Source organism: Gossypium hirsutum, chromosome A11 (genome assembly GCF_007990345.1).
Source record: "Gossypium hirsutum isolate 1008001.06 chromosome A11, Gossypium_hirsutum_v2.1, whole genome shotgun sequence".
Taxonomy (NCBI): domain Eukaryota; kingdom Viridiplantae; phylum Streptophyta; class Magnoliopsida; order Malvales; family Malvaceae; genus Gossypium; species Gossypium hirsutum.
In genome coordinates, this window is record NC_053434.1 from 31,390,395 (window position 1) to 31,412,261 (window position 21,867).

At 35.5% G+C, this 21,867-nt stretch overlaps 1 protein-coding gene across 1 annotated transcript; it reads right to left on the bottom strand.

Annotated features, from left to right (window-relative positions):
- Positions 1–3,694: 3,694 nt before the first annotated feature.
- LOC107951823 (methionine aminopeptidase 1D, chloroplastic/mitochondrial) lies at positions 3,695–8,493 on the bottom strand. Its single transcript, XM_016886967.2, has 10 exons — positions 8,082–8,493; positions 7,309–7,378; positions 6,501–6,732; positions 6,113–6,274; positions 5,981–6,022; positions 5,680–5,751; positions 4,849–4,928; positions 4,502–4,599; positions 4,265–4,312; positions 3,695–4,181 (listed from the first exon to the last, which is right to left on the bottom strand). The coding sequence occupies exons 1-10, from the start codon at positions 8,185–8,187 to the stop codon at positions 4,030–4,032; spliced, it is 1,062 nt and encodes a 353-aa protein (XP_016742456.1). The 5' UTR covers positions 8,188–8,493; the 3' UTR covers positions 3,695–4,029.
- Between the last annotated feature and the right edge of the window lie 13,374 nt (positions 8,494–21,867).

The window sequence follows — 21,867 nt, forward strand, 5'->3', positions numbered from 1 at the left end:
CCTATTTCTATCTCTCTCTTTGTATTCAGCCAATGGCGAAGCCGACGAGAGGTCACCCGTTCTCCTTTTGTCTCTGGCTCCGATTCCTCTTCCTATTTTTGTTCACAGTTTAGCCTTAGGAGGACGAATTCAACCATGTTTTGGAGCTGAATGACCATCAGGGACATTAAAAGTACTAGAATCCGACACTGGAACTTCAAATCTGGCAAAGGAAGCAAGCTTATAGGACTTCCTTACTCCGTTGAGCTCTCCGACCAACGACGACAGCAAAGGACTCATTTATACTCTTGTAAGCACCGAATTCAAATTTTTAATGATTTCACATTCAAAAATCCACATCTAAAATGAAAGAAACGCAAAACTTAGAAGGAAACTAAAAAGGGAGGAAATAAGATATTGAAAATAGGGGAAATGAGTCCTCTGGTGTAGTCGTTCGCTCGTAGGAGGAGGAAAAATGGTGGCTAGCAGCAATGTAGAAGCAGGCAGCTAGGGTAGGAACAAGAAAAAAAGGAAGAAGAAGAAAGGCGGCTAGGGTAGGGAAAAAGAAAATGAAAAAGAAAAAGGATGCAAACAATATGCCACGTGGCAAAGCACAAATGGTCAATGTTGCCACATCATCAAAAAATTAACGATGTTAGGCTCAAGTACCAAACTTGTGGACAGAAAAAAAAGTTCGGGTACCAATCTAAGACAAAAAAACCATAGGTATAAATCTGGGAAAAGTGAACAAGTTCGGGTACTAATTTTATATTTAACCCAAAAAGATAAAACGTCTTAGATTCGATAAAGGTTATGAATATGAAACCAATTTCCTTAAAGAGGTTCGTGAGAAAGACGACATTGTACATGAACTTTCAGTTTCTAAGCTGTTACAATTTTGAAAATGTCAATTTTTGGTCGTTTCTAGTTGTTGGACTGACCTTACAATTTATTGTTTTGCCCCTTCAAAATGTCCTATAAATTGCTCAAATATTCTCCTTATTTCATACAATAATACACAACAACAACCTATCTTTTCTCCCATAACTCACCTATTTCTTTTTAGCATATTTTTCGATCAATTTTTTCAACTCTATTTTCCTATTATTTTTCTATTCCTTTGAGAAGAGCAACACCAATTTTGTTCCAACTTCTTTATTCAAGTGTACAAATATTGAAGTATTGTGTTAACCTTGGGGGCGATGTCTATTATACGATTACACCGATCCTGGTAAATTTGCTTCTAAGGCAGTGGTTCTTCCATGATACAGTTATTATTTCATTTATTTACACACGATTTATTTATCCAGCCAGTGCTAATGATTTTTGTTTTGCAGTAGTATATTTCCTACACACACAACCTTCTAACATTCTAACTTATAAGTGTCATAACGAAGTGAGGGGTTGTTTTGGCATAGCCTGCCTGAAGCCTCTATTTTCTGACATACCATTATCAGCACCCACAGATACATCAACAAACTGTAAGGAGTTAGACCTCATACAAAGCTCTCTATCCTCTACCTTTCCTTTTAGAAAAGCTAATTCCCTAGACATTTGGACTTACCTCATATCAGCAACATTGACAACCACATTATTATTAAACGAGATAGACTCAATTCCCAAATCAACTAAAATAGAATTATTGACAATATCCCAAATCAACTAAAATAGAATTATTGACAATATCTATGGCAACACCTTCAGAAACTCTAGCAAAATAGTCAAAAATTATCATCCCCTCCTTAGTGCTTGCCTAAGTCAAATTCACATTTGTAATAGATTATTGGTCATTTCCCCTGACTCTAGTCCAACCAACAATATAGAAGCATTTGTTTCGACATTTCCTTCAAATCTTACAACAGAGTTCAAAAGAGCAACTTCATTTCTTTAAGTTCTCATAATAGTGTCCAAAATAACAACTTTGTTCACACCAATAGGGTTCAAAGGATCAACTTTATTTATAACAACTTCTTTTAAGATAATGGTTGACACAAAAAGATTATCACCCTTTGAGTGAAACTTGACCCTCCTACTTTGCACCATTGTAGTTTGTATCGACCATATCAACTATTAGGTTTTCCTCACCTTCCTCTTTTTTCTTCTATTGGTTTTTTTTAATCAACTATTCTCAATCTCAATGTTTGTTTAAAGATTGGTCACTAACGGGTCATCTCGTGCACTCCTCATTCCTTCCTCGATTCTTACTAGTTTATGACATTTCCATCCTCTTGTTTGTTTTCAAGTTCATATCCAACTTTCGAATCTCTTACGTTAAGCAGCTTCAGTCTTTATTTGAGCGGGGATTCTCCATTTCCTTCTTCCTCCACTCTTTCATACATTCATTTTCATTTAAAATCACAAATCTCATATGATTAGTCAAAAGGTACTTTAATCTAAGGACTATCCCCTACAAGATCCTTAGTACCTCAAGTGGACAAGAATCTAGTATGCCAATTGTGAATATGTCACAAGGTACATTATTCTCGGATGAGGAATATGGTGTGATCATTGTTTCAATGTCATTATCTTCAACTAATTCTATAAACTATATATGATCGAGTTTGAATATGTTAGAAATCTATAAAATTGAGTGGACAGTAACTTCCCACATCGAGCGACGATTTTTCTACTAATTCTTGCCTTCAATTCTTCTATTTTGATGTTTTTATCGGACATCATGTTTAATGGACATCTCATATTAAATACAACACTGCTTTCAATATAGTGAACTTATTCGTTGTAATGGACAACATCAGAAAAAATATATTTTTTTTAAAATGCCACGTGATGTGATGTTGGGGACTGAGGTTTGTTAGATTGAAAAGAGTAGAGTGGGATAAAAAATTTTAAAATTTGAACTTTTTTTGCCCAACAAATGCCTTAACTAATTATCGAGTAAGGATCTAAAATTGCCCGCTAACTCAACTATTTTAGATTCTTTTTTTATTATTATTATTTTGATATTGCCCTGTAAGAAGTCACTTCTAGGGAAAAAAAATATTTTGAACCACTTTGTAATTGGGCACTTTTAGAAAAAAAAAACATGTGAGAGAAAACTATAATATCTTTCAAATTAATCTAAAACTTACAATATTTTTCTAAATAAATTTTAAATGGGTAAATTAAAACATTAGTCACTAAACTATAGGTAAGTTTCCGTTTTGGTCACTTAACTAAAAAAAAGTTATAATTTGGTTATTGAACTATTCGAAAGTTTTCATTTAAGTTATTGAATTATTCAAAAAAAATTATTTAAGTAACTAAGTTGTTAAAGTTTTATTTTTAAAAAAAAAGTTTTGTTAGTGAGCTCCAAGTGACAATTCAACGATTGGTACAATGGATCCATCAACGAGTAAAAAAACATAGCTTAAATCTAAATCGATCTAACGGTCAATGTCAAAGATCAGAGAAAAAATTGTTTAAATTTTTGTTCAAATATTCATGATATCCAAAGTTGTTTATGGAAAAAATTTGAACTACAAAAAAAAAAGAGAATTTTCGATTGATGCAGGCAATACTTGCCTGATGATTTAAATGAAACCTTTTAAATAGTTCAATAACCAAAACCAAAACTTACCCATAATTTAGTGACTAATGGTGTAATTTACCCTTTATAAATATACAACATTTTTGTAATAAATTCATCACCAGCAAACCTCCCTAGTTAAAAACAATGTAACTTTGGTAAAAGAAAAAATAAATAAAATAAAACAACTTTAGCATAAGCTCATGGTCATTAATCACCCTTTATTAAAAGGTTGAATTGTAGTTAATACATGAACAGATCTCTGATTAAAAAAAAACGAAGATTATATACTTAATATATAAAAACTATAATCACTTGGGAGATTTCAATGATAAATCATGAAAGAGAATAAATAGTTCGTTAACTATAGTGTGTCTTCAACCCTAAATAAACAGCATACAAGCCTGAATGGTGCGTCTTCTCTTGGGCAAAGGTATTGGTTCAGACAACGGATGTCAGATGTGGATGAGAAAAACTCCGAAAGGGGCGATACCCATAACCGTTATTTGCTGCATGATTCGATATCAAGCTTCACATTGGGTCAATATTTCAGCCCCGTCTTCGGTTATTAGAATTGTGTGCTCAAACTGAGCTGACAGGCTCCCATCTTCTGTGACCACCGTCCAGTCATCATCCCACATTACCGGATTAATGCTGCCAATCGTTAGCATCGGCTCTGGAAAATGATATATATCACATGAATGAATGAATGTTGATTAACCATCACTACAACATAAATTCCAGGATGAATTACATTACCAATAGTGAAGGTCTGATTCAAGACCATACGTCCACCATCGTTGTTCCCTGAAATTAAAACGAAATGTTATCCAAAGATATGGTGTGCTCCTGACAGAAAAAGGTCAATTTTGTATGAAATCATAGACAACTTAAAAGGCAACTCCATCAATGCGAAGATCTAGAAGTCCTAAAAAAATGAAATCATGGTTTAGAATCAAATAGCTTAGTAAAAAGATTTGAGGTCAGCATAATTACTGAAGTGGAGAACGACAGGATCAGCATGAAAAACCCGTCCAACCCCATGGCCAACAAATTGCCGGACAACACCACAACCGAATTTATCTGCATGATCACTTAGAAAAAAAACATAACTTACAAGTGAACATAAAACAGAGTAACAGTTATAAAAGCCGACCATGGAATGGTAAAAAGGCAAATAATGACTTACAACATTCACCACATGAAAAAAAACATAAACGTAAATGCAAACATTAAAGTATAATGAACCAAAAATTCAGTATATTACCACAGAATTTTGCTGTTAAAGAATGCAGATTATACAGTATAAAAACACATACGCAAAGGCTATATGGGTGTCTTACTGAATTGTTTTGCCAATTTTCTTGAACTCCACTCCTGGTGCACATATTGATATAGCTTTATCTAGGCTTTCTTTGGTTACCTAATCATGCATTCAACAAGAATACCAGTGAAAAAGTAATTGGGATAGAAAACCATAGGTGAAACAAGCTATGAACTCCTAAAAGTTAAGTTGAAAGATAAAATTCAAAACGCTTAAATATAGAAAGGAACACCTCGAATTCAAAAATTAATAAACAGAATTAACAATTAGCGGCCAAGAAAAAGACAAAGAGTTGATATGTTAGACAAAATGAAAAAATCCAATTTATGCAATAAAAAGAACCGAGCCAAGCACTATCATAAACTAATTACCCTTGGCTTGCTCAACCAGATGAGCAAAATGGAAATTTTTTATGCATTTTGATGTCATGGTTTTAGGACAAGATTGGGTGTTAAAAAAGGTTCTTTTCATTTCTTCCTTTTAAAGTGTCATAATGCACATATGCTAGCTCCTTCCAAAGAGAACCATTCCCGTCTTATCCAGCTATTGACCTGTACTTGAGGAATTTTAGTCATTTGTGAGATCAGATCACGAGCAAAATGATTAAACCTCTAAATATGACAATGACTGTTTTATTACTTCAATTATGTTCCACCATTAAAAATCATTAACTTTTTCCATCTTTTCAGAGAAGAAAACCGTGTGGAAGAGGAATCCATTTAAGGATCTGCCCAACCATGACAATAATTTTTAATTTAAAAGCAAAGCACTTTTTAAGTGAAAAAAACTGATTATCTAAAACTTATTGCAGTTTCATATTATCTTTAGAGATTGAAGTGCAGATAGTTACCTTCACAAGGTTCCTAGCTTTCTCACTAACATCTCCACAAAAGAAAGTTGCCGAGGTGTCACCATGATAACCCTACACAACCTCTATCCCATTAATGACCACTCCGAAACATAAAGGTCAGATGTTGCAAAAGTGTGGTGAACAATTATCAGAAAAGAAAATAAAAGGTCAACATCTGTTAACCTCCTTGGCCAAAATAAACATATGTTAAACTCCAATGCTCAAAACGTAGAAAAATCGTCAGACACGATATATAAAAGACTTCCATGAGAAAACCAGTTAGAGACAGAAAGATACTTACATTTAAATACACAGTGACATCAATATTGATTATATCACCATCCTGCAAAGAAAATGCAGTCTAGTATTTTCTATATTCGCAAACAATAACATGAAAATACAGGAAGCAGTCTAAGAACCTAATAGAAAGGACCTCAAGCGGACGAGAATCCGGTATGCCATGGCAAATGCATTCATTCACTGATGTGCAGACACTTTTGGGAAATCCACCATAGCCAAGAGGCGATGGATACGCTCCATTATCAATTATCATTTGGTGAACTGCTTCGTCAATTTCATCGGTTGTTATGCCTGGCTGCCAAGAGAACATCAAAACCTTTCAGAAAAAATACCAGTATCCTGTAACATTCATGCATGATGGCAGCTCTCAAACTGTCTATTAAGGGGAAAAAACAGAAACAGAGACAAATAACAGATTATAAGGTTGGTCCGTACCATGAATGCAGCTCAAAGAATACAGGATTTTATGGAAATGGGAAAAAACTGAAAGATAGATCAAGAGGAGGTGCAATCCGTATCACCTTCACTAAGGTCCCAGCATAATTGAGAACCTGAGCTGCGAGCCTTCCAGAAGCTCTCATGTGTTCTATGCCCTTTAGATCATGCACTTCCGGGCCACTAGCAATTCCAGGTGCCATACGAGTTTTGACATAAGGTGGCTTTTTTATATGATTTGGAACTGGTCGACGAGGAGATAACTTCCCAGGTCTTAGACATTTGCGTTTGCCATCTGGAACTTCGTCCAAATTGTTCCTAATTATGACCATTAAACTGTCAAATATATGGTTTCTGCATGTGCATGTTCCAGCTTATGCACATTTCTTAACAGCTATTAAGTAAGCATTCTTATACAATTGCTAGTAGCATACCACATAGATTACCAAGGAGCAGGTTACACGGTAACAAGATGCGTATCATTCTCCAATGTCACTTTTAGTATATGAATTACAAGAATCTCTTCCAGTAAATTACCTTCTAATACATAAAATACGAGAACGTCTTTCCCAAATATAACCTTATAAATGAAATGCGAGAATTCCTTTTCCAAACATCACCTTTAAATACATGAAATATTGAAATATCTTTCTCCAATATCACCTTTTAATACATGAAATGTGAGAGTAAATTATCAAAAGGAAAAGAGATAGTCAATTTCTTGTGCTTGAGATTTGTACGCAGCAGAAACATACAGTAAAACCATATATATGGCATCATCATGCCAAAAGAATATTCATTAAAATGTAAAATCTAAGGGGTTAAAAATGACGCTCTTGAAACAGTGAATGAAATAGCATTTAACATGTGCAATCTGAAAGTTCTCTAACATACCTTCTATTAAATAAAATATTGGTTAAGCCAGAAAACGTTCTGGATAATTGCATTGATATATGCTTACGACCTGAGAAGGCAAATAAAAAGGAAAAAAGTTAATAAATTTTTAATAATGAACCATACTCTTTAGCTCAATCACCATATCACACAACATGGTTCTTGTACAATAATACTATGTTTTTTCATAAAATGCAAAAAATTCAATTATATGCTCGTATTCAACAATAGGTAAGAAGAGTATATTCTAGCAAAAGCACGTTTCCAGCATAATGGCATATCTTTACAACATTCAAAGTTACAGCTCCCACGGAATTTAAAAATATCAAAAGGCCACCCTGGAACAATCCCAAATAGTTAAAAACCTTCTATTGGACCCAAAAATCTCTTCCACAATTAGATTGAATAAAAACTCCAAAACAAATTAAGCACTATTAATGAGGCACCAATCTAGAATCCAAATCACTAGCTAATGAAATTAATTCCGGTAATCCAAATACTTCTTTACTGGCACTAATATATACATAAAATCAGCATTTTAAGCCCCCCCCCCAACACACATACACACACACAAAAGAAAAATGAGCATTTTAAGCTCAAAGCAGTCAACTTCCCATCTAAACACCATTAATTTCCATTTGGGTTTTTTTTTTTTTTTGTATACGGCTTATTCTCAACTAAAAAAAATCAAATTCTAGCTTTTTTATATCTGCAATGGAAATTTTGAACCAGCAGAAATTAAAAGTGAATACAAAAAAGAATAAAAGAAAAACCTGGGTTGTAATGAAATAGCTGAGCAAGTGGTTGTCTCGATTGAGCTAAACGATCACCAACAAAAGAAGAGAGGAGTCTTGGATGCAAAGACGAAGCCCCCACCATATTCTTTTCTTCCTGTCCTCTACCTCTCTCTGTTATCTGTGGTGTGTTGGTGCTAACATCTTTTGGGATAAGCTAAGCTAACCCACTTTTCTTTCCCTCTCATGGTCCATTTTCTCTTTTCATTTTGTAGGAAATTTATCTTCGAGTAGCCTGGGATTTAGCCCATATCGCTTTGAAAATGGACCTAGACGAGGCCTTTCGATAAGCTTTGATTCGACTGCCCTGGGGTTGATGGATCTTGTAAAATGATTAGGAAAATCTCCAACCGTGACATGGGTTCTGTTCATTCAAGGAATCCAATTCATATGTCCATTTGAGTTTGGTTCAGGGTTCTTATTCTTTTTAAAAGATAATCATTACGAAATAATACATCAGCAGATTCAATTATTACAAAAGCAAAAATTGAACATGACTTAGATTATAATAAATTAGACAAGATTTGCATGAGCGAGGCATTTAAATTAGAATAAACTTGTACAAAGCCTTACATGTTTTATATCAAGTAGTGAAACTCGAATAGAGGGAATGGATAAGCTAGAACTTTAGTTCTTGTTGAGGGGTGGTGACCCTCTAGGTCTGTCTCTAACGGGGATATTATTTTCAAAATTATCTATACTTAGTTTTATTCTAGGATTTTTGTTTTCTGACTTTAAATAAACCCCAATACATTCACGAAGTTTAAGTAATGCCTGTTTAGTATTTTAGTTTTGGTGGGGTCCAAATCCATGCTTGAGTGGTTAGTAGGGGTGCTTATAGTTCGGTTAAAATTGAATTAACCGATTAAACCGATTTAATTCGGTTAATCAGTCAGTGGCTAAATTTAGTTTGGTCAGAGGTCGGCTAATGTATTTTAGAATTTTGATTATCGGTTAATTCAGTTCAAAATCAGGTAATTAATCGAATTAACCAATTAACCGAAATAAATAATATATATTATATATAATTGTTAACTTTTTGTTTGGTTGTTGACTTTCAAGATTTATGTTGTGTTGGCGATCGACTTGATTAATCGATAAGTAAAAAATAGAGGAATAAATTGAGAAATTGATCACATATTAACGTGGAAAAACCCCTCCAAAGAGGATAAAAAACCACGGGCAAAGATTATTTTACTATAATGACAAAAAAACGAAAAGTACAAAAGATGGAGATAAAAACTAAACCCCAAAAACAAAGAACCCTCAAAAGTAAACACAAAATTCTCTAAATGTGTTATGAATTCTAATATCTAATAGGTGTATTTTTTAAAATTGTATAAGAGCCTATTTATAGGCTAAATTCATAGGTCAAATAATAATAAAATAATCTAGACTAATCAGAGTTTGACTGAAACAAATAAACAAAGTTTAACTAGAAAATTATTTCTCAAATTTGATTGATATAGGAGTCATACTTAACAAATCTTCACCTTAACTCATATTTCCACAACGTCATCTTTGCCAAAACCCGCCATGGGCTTATCTTGAACTATGCAGGGAATTAACTGAGTTTAATTTGTGATTAGAAACTGGAAGACTTCTAGCCTTCGACTTGTATACTACCAAGTCAAAACTAACCCGGGTCTGATTTTCACGAACATAGTTGTAACAGTCTGATTTTTAGTGGTGTCAGAAACAGTGGTTCGAGACCACCAAATCCATTGAGTAAGCTCGTAAATTTTAATATTTAGTATTTACGAGTCAAATATGGTTTTCGAAATATTTTTAAATTAGTAACTTGTATTTTATAAGGATTTATTAGGTCAAGTGGTTTAGAAAATGAGGTATCGAGACATCGATTCTATAAATCAAGCCATAAATATTTTTATAAATATTTATGGAGTGTCACTAAGGTAGTATTAAAGTTTCGTTAGAAAATTTTAACGTTTTGATAGTTAATTAATTAAAAAGGACTAAAATTGAAAAAGGTGTAAAACTTGCTAATTAAAAGAAATAGTGATTAAATGGCTTAAATGGTAAATAGGGAGGACTTAAAGAGTAAATTAGCCTAAAGGAGATGGCTGGGGCGGCATAAGTAAAGAAAAATAATAAAATTATGTGATTTAAGGGCAAAATTGGAAATAAAATAAAATTAAAATAGCCAAAATGGGATTTTAATAGTTTTTAGACCATTTCTTCTCCAATTTTCTATTTATGTAATGACCTGATAGTCACGAGTATTGGAAAGTGTATTTTCGGGTCTCCGTTTTCGTAAATCAGATTCGTAAAATATTTACAAAGTTAGTTATGTAACGCCCCAAGTTTTAATTTATGTTTTGATTAAATATGAGACACAACTTTATATCTGCTTCAGTGGTTAGGTGTTTTGGGAGTGTTTGAGAAGTCTTAAGTTCAAGCCTTAGCTTGGGCAAATTTTGTATATTTTTTTTTATAATTAAAGCCCTATCCCTAGTTAATAGGCTCATATTTATTGGTTGCAAAAACACATCAAAATGGGCTTGCTGGGCTGGTGGTTAAGATGTGTGAAGGGGTGATAGAGGTCTCATGTTCGAATCTCAGTGGAATCGATAAATGTAATATCCTTTTGCTCCTGGATGTACTAGGCGTGTGGAAGTGTTTGAGGGAAGGTGAAATTCTGATAGTGGGCATTTGTTGAAAGGATATTGTGGGGGTAGTGGATTGGGGGTTAAATTCATCTTCCCCCAACTCTGCCAAATTTTTCCCCTTGATTTTCCCCTCCCTTTTGCCAAAATTTGCCTTTCTCTTTCTTTCTTATTTTCAATTTTGTTTTCAACTCGTATTGGTTGTACAGCGTAGTTCACGTGTTCAGTAAGTTTTGGCTTTCGTTTAGCCTTAAATTTTTTCTTTCTCTGAATATTGATTAAGAGGGGTTTCGGTTGGTTTTTAGGTGGTGGTCGAGGGGCTGCAGATCAGCCATTACCGTTTTAAGGGTGCGAAGTTCTTCATCTTGATCGAAGGTGAGGTTTTGATAGAGTATCAATGGTCAGTATTGTTATGTTTTTGGTTGAAAGACGATTTAAGTGACTAAAATTGGGCTTTAGATTGTCGATTTTAGGTTCTGGAGTGCCCGAGAGTATTTAGGCATCAATATCGACATAGGTGTGTACACAGAAACACAGGAAACGAGAATCGGCGAAAGCCGAAAAACGAAATTATCAACGCCACACGGGTTTGTGGTTGCCCTTGTGGTAAGCCGTGTGGCAACACATAAGTTTGTGATCGACGAACTAGGCCGTGCGCACATGACACGGACGCATGACACGGCCTTGTGATGGTCAGTGAGGCCGTGTGCAGACACAGGCTCAACCAAATTAGGCCATGTGGGATTTTGGGCCAGGCAGTGTGATCAACACAGCCAAGGCCAATTTGGGTCTATGGGCCCACATGGGCAGGCCACATGGGTGTGTGAGCCCATTATTTTTTAAATACTCGGAAAGGTTGCTCAGGTCCCCCAAGTCAACTGGGACCTACTGTAATAACCCGAATTTTGCGGTTATCAGAAAAGTGTATTTTTGAGTCTTCGTTACTAAAAAAAAGGATCCGTAAATATTTATCAAAAATATTTAAAAAGTTCAGAGTGGTTAATTAGAGTTTAATTAAGTGAATTTAGCTTAATTAAGGATAATTGGATAAAAGGATTAAATTGAATAAAGTGTGAAAGTTTAATTATAAATTAAAAGAAAATAAAAAGGACCAAAATGGCAATTATGCCATTTAGCATAAGTGAGGCAGCATATAAAATAAAAATTACTTAGATTTTAATTAATATATATTAGTCATAAATGATATTAAATTAATTTATTATAATTATATTATAAGATATTTATATGATAAACAAATTAATATAAAGACAAATGTATAGTAAATAAAATATACAAGTGTATGGATAAAAATACATACATTTGTAATACATGTATTAGATATTAAATAGCTATTTATTAATTAAATAATTATATTATAAGATTTTATATGATAAATATATTAAATAATGACAAATGTATGGTTATAAATGGATACAAATGTACTAATAATATACACATGAATAAATAAATAATACTTATTATTCAAGTATAAATACATGTGTGTATATATAAAAAAGGGAAAATAAAAAGGAAAAAAGAAATAAAGGAGAGAAATAAAGAAACAAAGCAAACGAAACAGAAACCAGGGGAAGGAAAGAAAGAAAAAGAGAAAAGAAAGAAAAAAAAGGGAAAATCAAAGATGTGAAGCTTGGAAGTTTAATAGGTAAGTCAATTGAGCCCTTTTTACTTAATTTTGATATTTTAGAAGCTTTGGATAAGATTTTGATGAAATTAAGTTGATATTTTGAAAAGATATTAGATTTTTAGATACTGTTCATGTTGAGTAAAATGATGAAATAAGGGTTAAATTGATAGAAATTCAAGTTAGAAATAAAATAAGGATTGAATTATAAAGTAATTCATAAGTTTTATGTTGAAGGGCTAATTTGAGGAAATTTTGAAACTAGTTAAATAAGCTGAAAATTTAGGAGTTAAATTTGAGTTGGGATGGAACTTGAATAGAAATAGAGTATGAATTAAGTTAGTAAAATTAATGGAAATTGATTTTAGGACATAATTGTGAAAATGTTGGAATTAAAGTCTAGTGCTGAAATTATGATTTCCAAAAGTTGTAAAGTAGTTTAAAGTGATAGAATAAAGTGTTAATTGAGAAAAATCAGCTCAATTGAGAGGCTAATTGAGTAGGGACGAAATTGTTATTTATTAAAGCTTAAGGGAAAAATGGTAATAAACAACTTGCACTAAAACAATATTGGACAGCAGCAGTAGACTAACTTTGAAAAATCACCATAAATTGTAGAAATCGAATTAGAGATGAAAAAAATATGAAATTAAAGCTTATTGAGTCTAGTTTCTCATAGAAGAAACGGTGTAAGCAATAGATTTGTAAATCATGAGATATAATAAATTATGTGAGACAACATCAGAATGATTTCGGGTTCCCCTGTTCTAACTTTGAAAAATCATAAAAAATTGGATAATCATAATTATGGGCTTAAATTTATATGTTTAGAATCTTGAATAAGTCTAGTTTCAATAGAAATAAACAGGAACATCATTCAAATTCTGTATGAGAAGATAATTAATTTTTAGTGAAGAAGGGTCACAACTGTCAGACAGCAGAATATGGGTAACTTTAAAGAATAAAATGTACTTATTGACTAAACCAAAAATTCTGAAAATTTTATGGTAAGAAGATATATGAGTCTAGTTTCAGGAAAAGTTATCGGATCTTAATTTAGAGCTCTATATCTCTAGATATAAATAATTTAGTAACTATGACACAGATGGACAGATTGAATATTCATAAAAGTAAATAATAAAAATTATAGATGATGTTACTTACAAGTGTGTTATATACATTAAGGATGCGGAATGGAGAGGAGGAGGAGGAAAAATATATATGAATATCCAGCTTGCATGGCTAATTTGCATGTTTTAGGCTTAAGGACTAAATTGAATAAAAGTAAAACTTCAGGGGCAATTTTGTAAAAATGTCAAAATGATCAAATTGAAGGGAATGAATTGTTTTATTATCTAAATTAATAAATTGAATGAAATTTTCAATTTAATATCGGGTGAAAATTGAGAAAATGGTAAATTACCAAAATGTCCCTAAATCTTGATATTTCTACAATTTCGCTAGGTAAGTTTATGTAACTTGAATTATATTCTTTAATGCTTGAAATATATGTTATTGATGTGAATATGATTTGAATGTTCATTGTATGAAAATTGATGAAACATTGATATATTTGATAAAATGGGAAGAAATCTCGGTTGAATGAAAGGAAATTTCGATGGATCTCTGAAAAGGAATTGGCGGTAAAAAGGATCTAGCCCGGACAGGTGATCCTATCCTGATATAGCCCTCCCGAAGAATATGTGAAAATGGATTTAGCCCGGACAGGTAATCCGAATTAGGGTCTGAATTTAGCCTGGACTGGTAATTCAGATCCAAGCTCATTAGAGTAATTGTCGTTGCAGGGGATTTAGCCTGGACTGGTAATCCCGACAATACTCTATGAGTTTATATTACAGGGGATTTAGCCTGGACTGGTAATCCCACTGTAAGGATGAGGTTCGCGAGAGTGTGCTCTCTGATATGAAATGTGTAAGACCATGGTTGAAAGATACTATGGCAACCTGATATGAAATGTGTAAGACCATGGTTGAAAGATACCATGGCAGCCTGATATGAAATGTGTAAAACCATGGTTGAAAGATAACATGGCAGCGTGACATGAAATGAATAAGACCATGGTTGAAAGATACCATGGCAACATGACAGAAAATGAGTAAGACCATAATTGAAAGACACTATGGCATCATGTCAAAGATAAATAAGACCGTGGAAGAGAGACGCCAAGATATCTGTTGAACAACTAATATTCAGGTAATATGTACCAGATGACAAATAGTTATATGAATTGGTTGTACAAAATGGTTGTGTGAAATGTTTACAGGAATTGGTCATATGGAAATATATGTACAAAATAGTTGTATGAAATAATTAAGAACATAGATAAATGAAATAAGTATAGATACATGGAATTTAATTTATGTTAAGTTTAATACGAACTATTACCAAAGTAAATATACATAAGATATAAGGAAATGATGATGCATGAAATATTGATATAACGAAATGAATGATATATGCTTATGAAGAAATAGTAAGAGAATAATATATTTTGTGACATGAACATATATAATTATCTTTGATATGTTGATATAAGGAAATTATGTAAGTTGAGACTATTATTGAACTTAAGTGTGATATGTTGAGAAAATAGGTATATCATTGTTGAATTTATATGAAGTATGTGCAAGTATACTAACAATGTTGTTGTATGATGCTTGGACAAGTGCCAAGCTATTGATTGAATGGTAACATGTTTAATTATAAGGAGCATTGAAATGGTAAGTACTTAGATGAAAATATAATTTAAGATTTTGCAAAAAAAAAATTTAACCCCATTCAATTCCGGTTGGTTTTTAATGTATGTTTGGGGCTTCGAGGGCCCAATAGAGAAACGTTATGGTTATTTTCAAAATATGAATAATAAATGACTCAAAATTATCTGAAAATATTTAGTAAACTCCGGTAATGCCTCGTACCCTATTCCGGCAATGGATACGGGTTGAAAGTGTTACACCTACTATAGGGTCGCTAAGAGATACTTGACCCCAGATTACATGATCTGACTATGTGATATATGTGCTCTTAGCATGTAAACCGATTTGTATGTTTGATCTATTAATTGCATAATTGCATGTCATCTATTGTATGTTGCATTGTATCGGGGTTAGGTTGAGGATATTTTGGAGGAAGTGTCTGAAAGGCTTTAAGCCTATTATTTGGCAGCTCAGCTGCATTATTCTGATCATGTGCCGCAATTCGGTACAGTACGGTGTGTAGGGATGGGTGGGTTGATTATATCCCTACATGGTGTGTAGAGCTGGATGGAGATGGTGTATAGAGGCTGTGGGTAGGATTCTGATATTCTATCTACATACTGTATCTGACATGGGCTAAGGCCCTAAGTGGTATCTGATTCTGTATCTGATGGGCTAAAGCCCTAACTGATTCTGTAAAGGGCTCCGGCCCCAAACTATTTATTCATGACACCTGTTGTGTATATTTTCTGTGGGGATTACATATTGAGTTTGCAAAAACTCACCCTTTTTTGTTTTATCTGTGTATGTAATCCCTAAACTTGACCGGTCGGTGTAGCGAAGAATTCGACGATGGCCACACATATTTAGAATGTTTTAAACTTCGTTTTGGTATTTATTTCCTAATTATTTACTGGTTGTTTTGATGTAATATGGGGACTTTATGAACTGTTGGACTTTATTTATCTTTTTAAACTGTTTATGGGATTTTAGTCTAAACCCGGTTTTATTCAAAATGACGGTAGCCTTAATTACGAATGGTTTTTCAAAGATAAATTTTATCAAAAGCTTCAGCGTAAAAGAAATGTTTTAAAGCAAATCAATTAGTTTACGTTTTCCTGAACTAAGTAAAAGACAATAATTGGAACGGTTTAAAGGTTAATGTATTTTTAAAAACACTTTCATGTGACATCGCCAGATTCGGTCATAACATCCAGGCCGAATTTAAGGTGTTACATTTAGTGGTATCAGAGCCAAGTTGCAAAACTCGGCTGTGGATTTGGATTATAAAGATTGGTTTTAAAGAAATTATTTGTAAATAATTTGAAATATTTTTTAAAAATAAGTATGTGGTACACCGAGTCTCCAGCGCCGATCTTGTAAGTTCTCTGAAACTCTGTTTAAAATTGCTTAAAAATATGATTAGAATATACTGAAACTACTTTAGGTAGTATATTACATTGAAAACACTCTAAGTAGTGTAGACTGAAAAACTGTAGTGAAACTACAACCCGCGATAACCGACTCTGAATATTTTGATATTGTACTGCATAAAATATCTGTTAATAAATATTGGAACTATAGCTAATGTATAAAACTATTAACACAGATAAATTTTAAAATTTACGATGAGCACACGTGATACTCATGGACTGGTTACTAGAGGCTGTGGTAGGGGCCGTGAGGGGCTCGAGCTGAGTCCTTGGCATCTGATACTATTTCGAATTTGGATACTAGCGAAACGTCAATATCACCTGTGACAGAGATTGGGTCTGGGTCTCATGATTGTCCGACTAGGGATGACGTACTGTCCCAAGCCATGCTACGGATTTTGGAGTGGGTCGTTAGGCCCAATACTAGTTCTAGAGGTCGAGGGTCGATTACGGAATGACTTCAGTCCAATAAGGCTGAGTTATTCAGAGCTGTCGCTAGAGTCACCCCTAACGTGGCCAAGTATTGGATGGAGGCCACGAAGAGAATTATGGATGACTTGGATTTTACTGCTGAGCAAAAGCTTAAGGGGGTTGTTTCTCTGTTACAGGATGAGGCATACCAGTGGTGGCTTACGGTTAAGGAGGGCACTCAGCCCGACCGATTGACCTGGGATTATTTTAAGACTACGTTCCAGGGTAAGTATTTGAGAGTCAGCTATATTGATACTAGGAGGCATGAGTTCCTTAATCTCACCTAGGGAGATCGTTCAGTAGCCAAGTATGAGACCGAGTTTTTAAGGTTGAGTCGTTATGCGCGAGGCATGATAGCGACCGAGTATGAGCACTATGTCCGATTTGAGGATGGTCTCAGAGACAGTTTGCGAGTCTTGATAGCTCCGCAGAGGGAGCGTGATTTCTCTGTTCTAATTGAGAATACGAAGGTCGTCGAAGAGGTTGAGCGCTCTAAGTGCCAACACCGAGAGAAAGGAAAGAGTAAGGGGGAATTGGAGCCCTCAATTGCTATGATGAGGCATAAGAAAAAGGCCAGATCTGATAGGCCAATGAGCATGGGGCCTCCTACTGCATCTTCTGGGGTGGCGCTCTGTGGACACTGTGGTAGACGTCATCCGGGTGAGTGTTGGAGGACTACTAGGGCATGTTTAAGGTGTGGGTCGACTGAGCACCGTGTTCGGGATTGTCTATTGAGGTCCAATTAGATGTAGGCTACGGGTACTAGTATTGCGCAGCCACCAAGAGTAGTCCAGCAGCCACCTAGGGGCCGAGGTCAGAGAGTACCGGGTAGAACTGTTGGACCAACTAAGGCGAGGTAGCTTGAAACTTTGGGGATTCCGGTTGTAAGTACTGATAGTGAAGTGACTGTTGTGAGTCCTTGGGGGAAGCCTATCTGAGTCAACAAATTGTATAGAGACTTTCTGTTAGAGGTCCAATGGACAGTGTTTCTGGCAGAATTGATGAAGCTTCCGTTTGAGGAGTTCGATTTGATATTGGCGATGGATTTGTTGGTAAAGTACCGAGCAAGTTTGGATTGTACGATAAAAAGGGTTATGTTGAGAACTGATGAGGGCAATGAGGTAATCGTGATTGGGGAATGTCGTGATTACCTGACTAATATGATTTCTATGTTGGTGGCGAAAAAGTTGGTCCGAAAAGGATGTGAGGTTTATCTGGATTATGTGAGTGTTTTGGACTCTGGGGACTCTTCTGTTAAGGATATCAAAACTGTAAGAGATGTTCTGGATGTCTTTCTTGAGGAGTTACCGAGGTTGCCTCCAAGCCGTAAAGTAAAGTTTGGGATTGAGTTGATTCCTGGTATAGCTCTAGTACCTATCGCCCTTTATCGAATGACACCAAAAGAGCTGACAGAACTTAAGGCTCAGATTTAGGAGCTATTAGACCGTGGGTTCATTCGTTCCAGTGTGTTTCCGTGGAGAGCATCTGTTCTATTTGTAAAGAAGAAAGAATGGACAATGCGGATGTGTATCGACTATCGGCAGCTGAATAAGCTAAAAATTACAAATAAATACCCTCTCTCGAGGATTGATGATTTATTCGGCCAGCTTAGAAGGGCTTCTGTGTTTTCCAAGATTGACTTGCGTTTTTGGTATCATCAGCTGAGGGTAAAAGAGGCTGATGTGCATAAAATGGCATTTAGAACTCAATATGGACATTACGAGTTCCTAGTTATGCCCTTTAGTTTGACTAATACACCAGCGGCATTCATGGATTTGATGAATTGAGTATTTTAGCCCTACTTGGATCAGTTTGTGGTAGTGTTCATCGACGACATCTTGGTATATTCTAAGACAGAAGATGAACACGATGAGCATCTCAGAGTGGTTCTACAGATTCTTCATGAGAAACAGTTATATGCGAAGTTCAGCAAGTATGAGTTCTGGCTTCGGAAAGTGACATTTCTGGAACATGTAGTTTCTGCTGAGGAGATAAGAGTTTATCCTCGTAAAATTAAGGCCTTGTTGGGTTGAAACAGCCGAAGAATGTGTCTGAGATCTGCAGTTTTCTGGGGCTAGTAAGGTATTATCGACGTTTCATAAAAGGGTTATCTTTGATCGCAGCTCCGATGACAAAGCTGCTGCATAAGGGAGTTCCTTTCGTTTGGACTAATGCACAGCAAGAGAGCTTTGATAAGCTTAAGATAGTTTTAACTCTGGCTCCTGTTCTGATATAGTCTGAGCCCGGTAAAAACTTTTTTGGTATACAATGATGCATCGCATGTGGGTTTGGGTTGTGTTCTGATGCAAGATGGGAAGGTAGTCGCTTATGCGTCTCGACAGCTCAAGACTCATGAGGTTAATTACTTGATGCACGATTTGGAATTGGCGGCAGTTGTCTTTGCTCTAAAGATCTAGAGGCATTACCTATACCGTGAGAAGTGTATCATCTACAATATCACAAAAGCCTCAAGTATCTCCTCACTCAGAAGGAGTTGAACCTTAGGTAGTGTAGATAGGTTGAACTGCTAAAGGATTACGATTGCACTATCGAGTACCATCCTAGTAAAGCCAATGTGGTAGCCGATGTATTAAGCCACAAGGCTATGACCGATCTGAGAGCAATGTTTGCTTGACTGAGTCTTTTCGATGATGGAAGTCTATTAGCAGAACTTCAAGTGAAACCGACATGGATTGATCAGATCAGAAATAAACAGATGGGGGATAGGTCTCTTGAGTTGCGGTTCCGTCAAGTTGAGAGTGGTATTACTTCTGATTTTGGGATTAATAATGATGGGGTATTATGTTTCCACAGTCAAATTTGTACCGAATGATGAGGACTTGAGACAGTCGATTTTGAGGGAGGCGCATAGTAGCCCCTATACTATGCATCCCTGCAGAAATAAAATGTACCGAGATCTGTGAGATGTATATTGGTGGCCAGGGTTGAAGTGAGAAGTTATCGACTTTGTGGCTCGTTGTTTAACTTGTCAGCAGGTTAAGGCTGAGTATCAGTTACCTTCGGGTTTGCTATAGCCGGTTAAAATACCGATGTGAAAATGAGAGCGAGTAACAATGGACTTCGTTAGTGGGTTACCTCTAACACCCACTAAGAAGGATTATGTCTGGGTCATCGTGGATCGATTGACCAAGTCCGCGCACTTCATCCCGGTCAGGACAGACTTTTCTCTACAAAAGTGAGGTTGCACGGGGTACCTGTCTCGACCATCTCTACTAGGGATCCTCGTTTAACGTCTCGGTTCTGGAAGAAACTTCATGAGGTTTTGGGTTCAATATTAGACTTCAGTACTGTTTTCCATCCTTAGATAAATGGTCAGTTGGAGAGGGTGATTCAGATATTGGAGGACATGTTGAGGGGCTATATTATTGACTTCCGAGGTAGTTGGGAGGAGTACTTGCCATTAGCAGAGTTCGCTTACAATAACAACTACCAGTCTAGTATGCAGATGGCACCTTACGAGGTACTGTATGGTTATAAGTGCAGTACTCCCTTGTGTTAGACTGAGTTGGGTGAGCGACGCATTCTGGGTACAGAGATGGTTTCTGAGACTGAGGATAAAGTCCTTTTGATTCGAGATCGGCTAAAAGCAGCTTTTGATAGGCAGAAATCTTATGCGAATCTGAAATGTCGAGAGATAGAGTATTCTATGAGGGACTTAATTTTTCTCAAAGTTTCGCCATGGAAAAAAGTTTTGAGCTTCGGTCGCAAGGGTAAGCTAAGCCCTAGGTTTATTGGGCTATACCGTATTCTGAAACGAGTGGGACCAGTCGCTTATTAGTTGGAGCTACCTCCGGAGTTAAACTGCATCTATGATGTGCTTCACGTCTTGATGTTGAGGTGCTACCACTCTGATCCTATGCATATTGTTCCTGTGGAGGAGATTGAGGTTCGACCTAATCTGACCTTCGAGGAGGAGCCGGTTTAAATTCTGGATCACGACGTTAAAGTTCTGAGGAGGAAATTTATTCCTTTAGTAAAGGTGTTGTGGCAGAATCATAGCACTGAAGAGGCTATGTGAGAGTCTGAGGATGCAATGCGCCAGCAGTATCCTCATCTGTTCTGATCAAGTAATTTTTGAGGCTGAAATTTTCATTTAGAGGGTAGAACCCCAAGTTTTAATTTATGTTTTGATTAAATATGAGACACAACTTTATATCTGTTTCAGTGGTTAGGTCTCCTAGGAGTGTCTAAGAAGTCTTGAGTTCAAGCCTTAGCTTGGGCAAATTTTGTATAGTTTTTTTTATGACTAAAGCCCTGTCCCTAGTCAATAGGCTCATATTTATTGGTTGCAAAAACATATCAGAATGGGCCTGCTGGTCTATTAGTTAAGATGTGTGAAGGGGTGATGAAGGTCTTGTATTCGAATCTTAGTGGAATCGATAAGTGTAATATCTTTTTGCTTCTGGATGTACTAGGCATGTGGAAGTGTTTGAGGGGAGGTGAAATTATGATAGTGGGCAGTTGTTGAGAGGATATTGTGGGGGTAGTGGATTGGGGGTTACACTCATCTTCCCCCAACTCTGCTGAATTTTTCCCCTTGATTTTGCCCTCCCTTTTGCCAAACTTTGCCATTCTCTTTCTTTTCTATTTTCAATTTTTTTTCAACTCGTAATGGTTGCACAGCGTAGTTTACGTGTTCGGTAAGTTTTGGCTTTCGTTTAGCCTTAAATTGTTTCTTTCTGCGAATATTGATTAAGAGGGGTTTCGGTTGGTTTTTAGACAGTAGTCGAAAGGCTGGAGATTATCCATTACCATTTTAAGGGTGCGAAGTTTTTTTTCTCGATCTAAGGTGAGGTTTTGATAGAGTATCAATGGTCAGTATTGTTATGTTTTTGGTTGAAAGACGATTTAAGT

Coding starts and splice junctions, on each gene's coding strand:
- LOC107951823 (XM_016886967.2), bottom strand. CDS start 8,187: ATGGTGGGGGCTTCGTCTTTGCATCCAAGACTCCTCTCTTCTTTTGTT. Junction 6,733..7,308: donor AATATTTTATTTAATAGAAG/GTATGTTAGAGA, acceptor GGTCATAATTAG/GAACAATTTGGACGAAGTTC. Junction 4,929..5,679: donor AAGCTAGGAACCTTGTGAAG/GTAACTATCTGC, acceptor ATGCATGATTAG/GTAACCAAAGAAAGCCTAGA.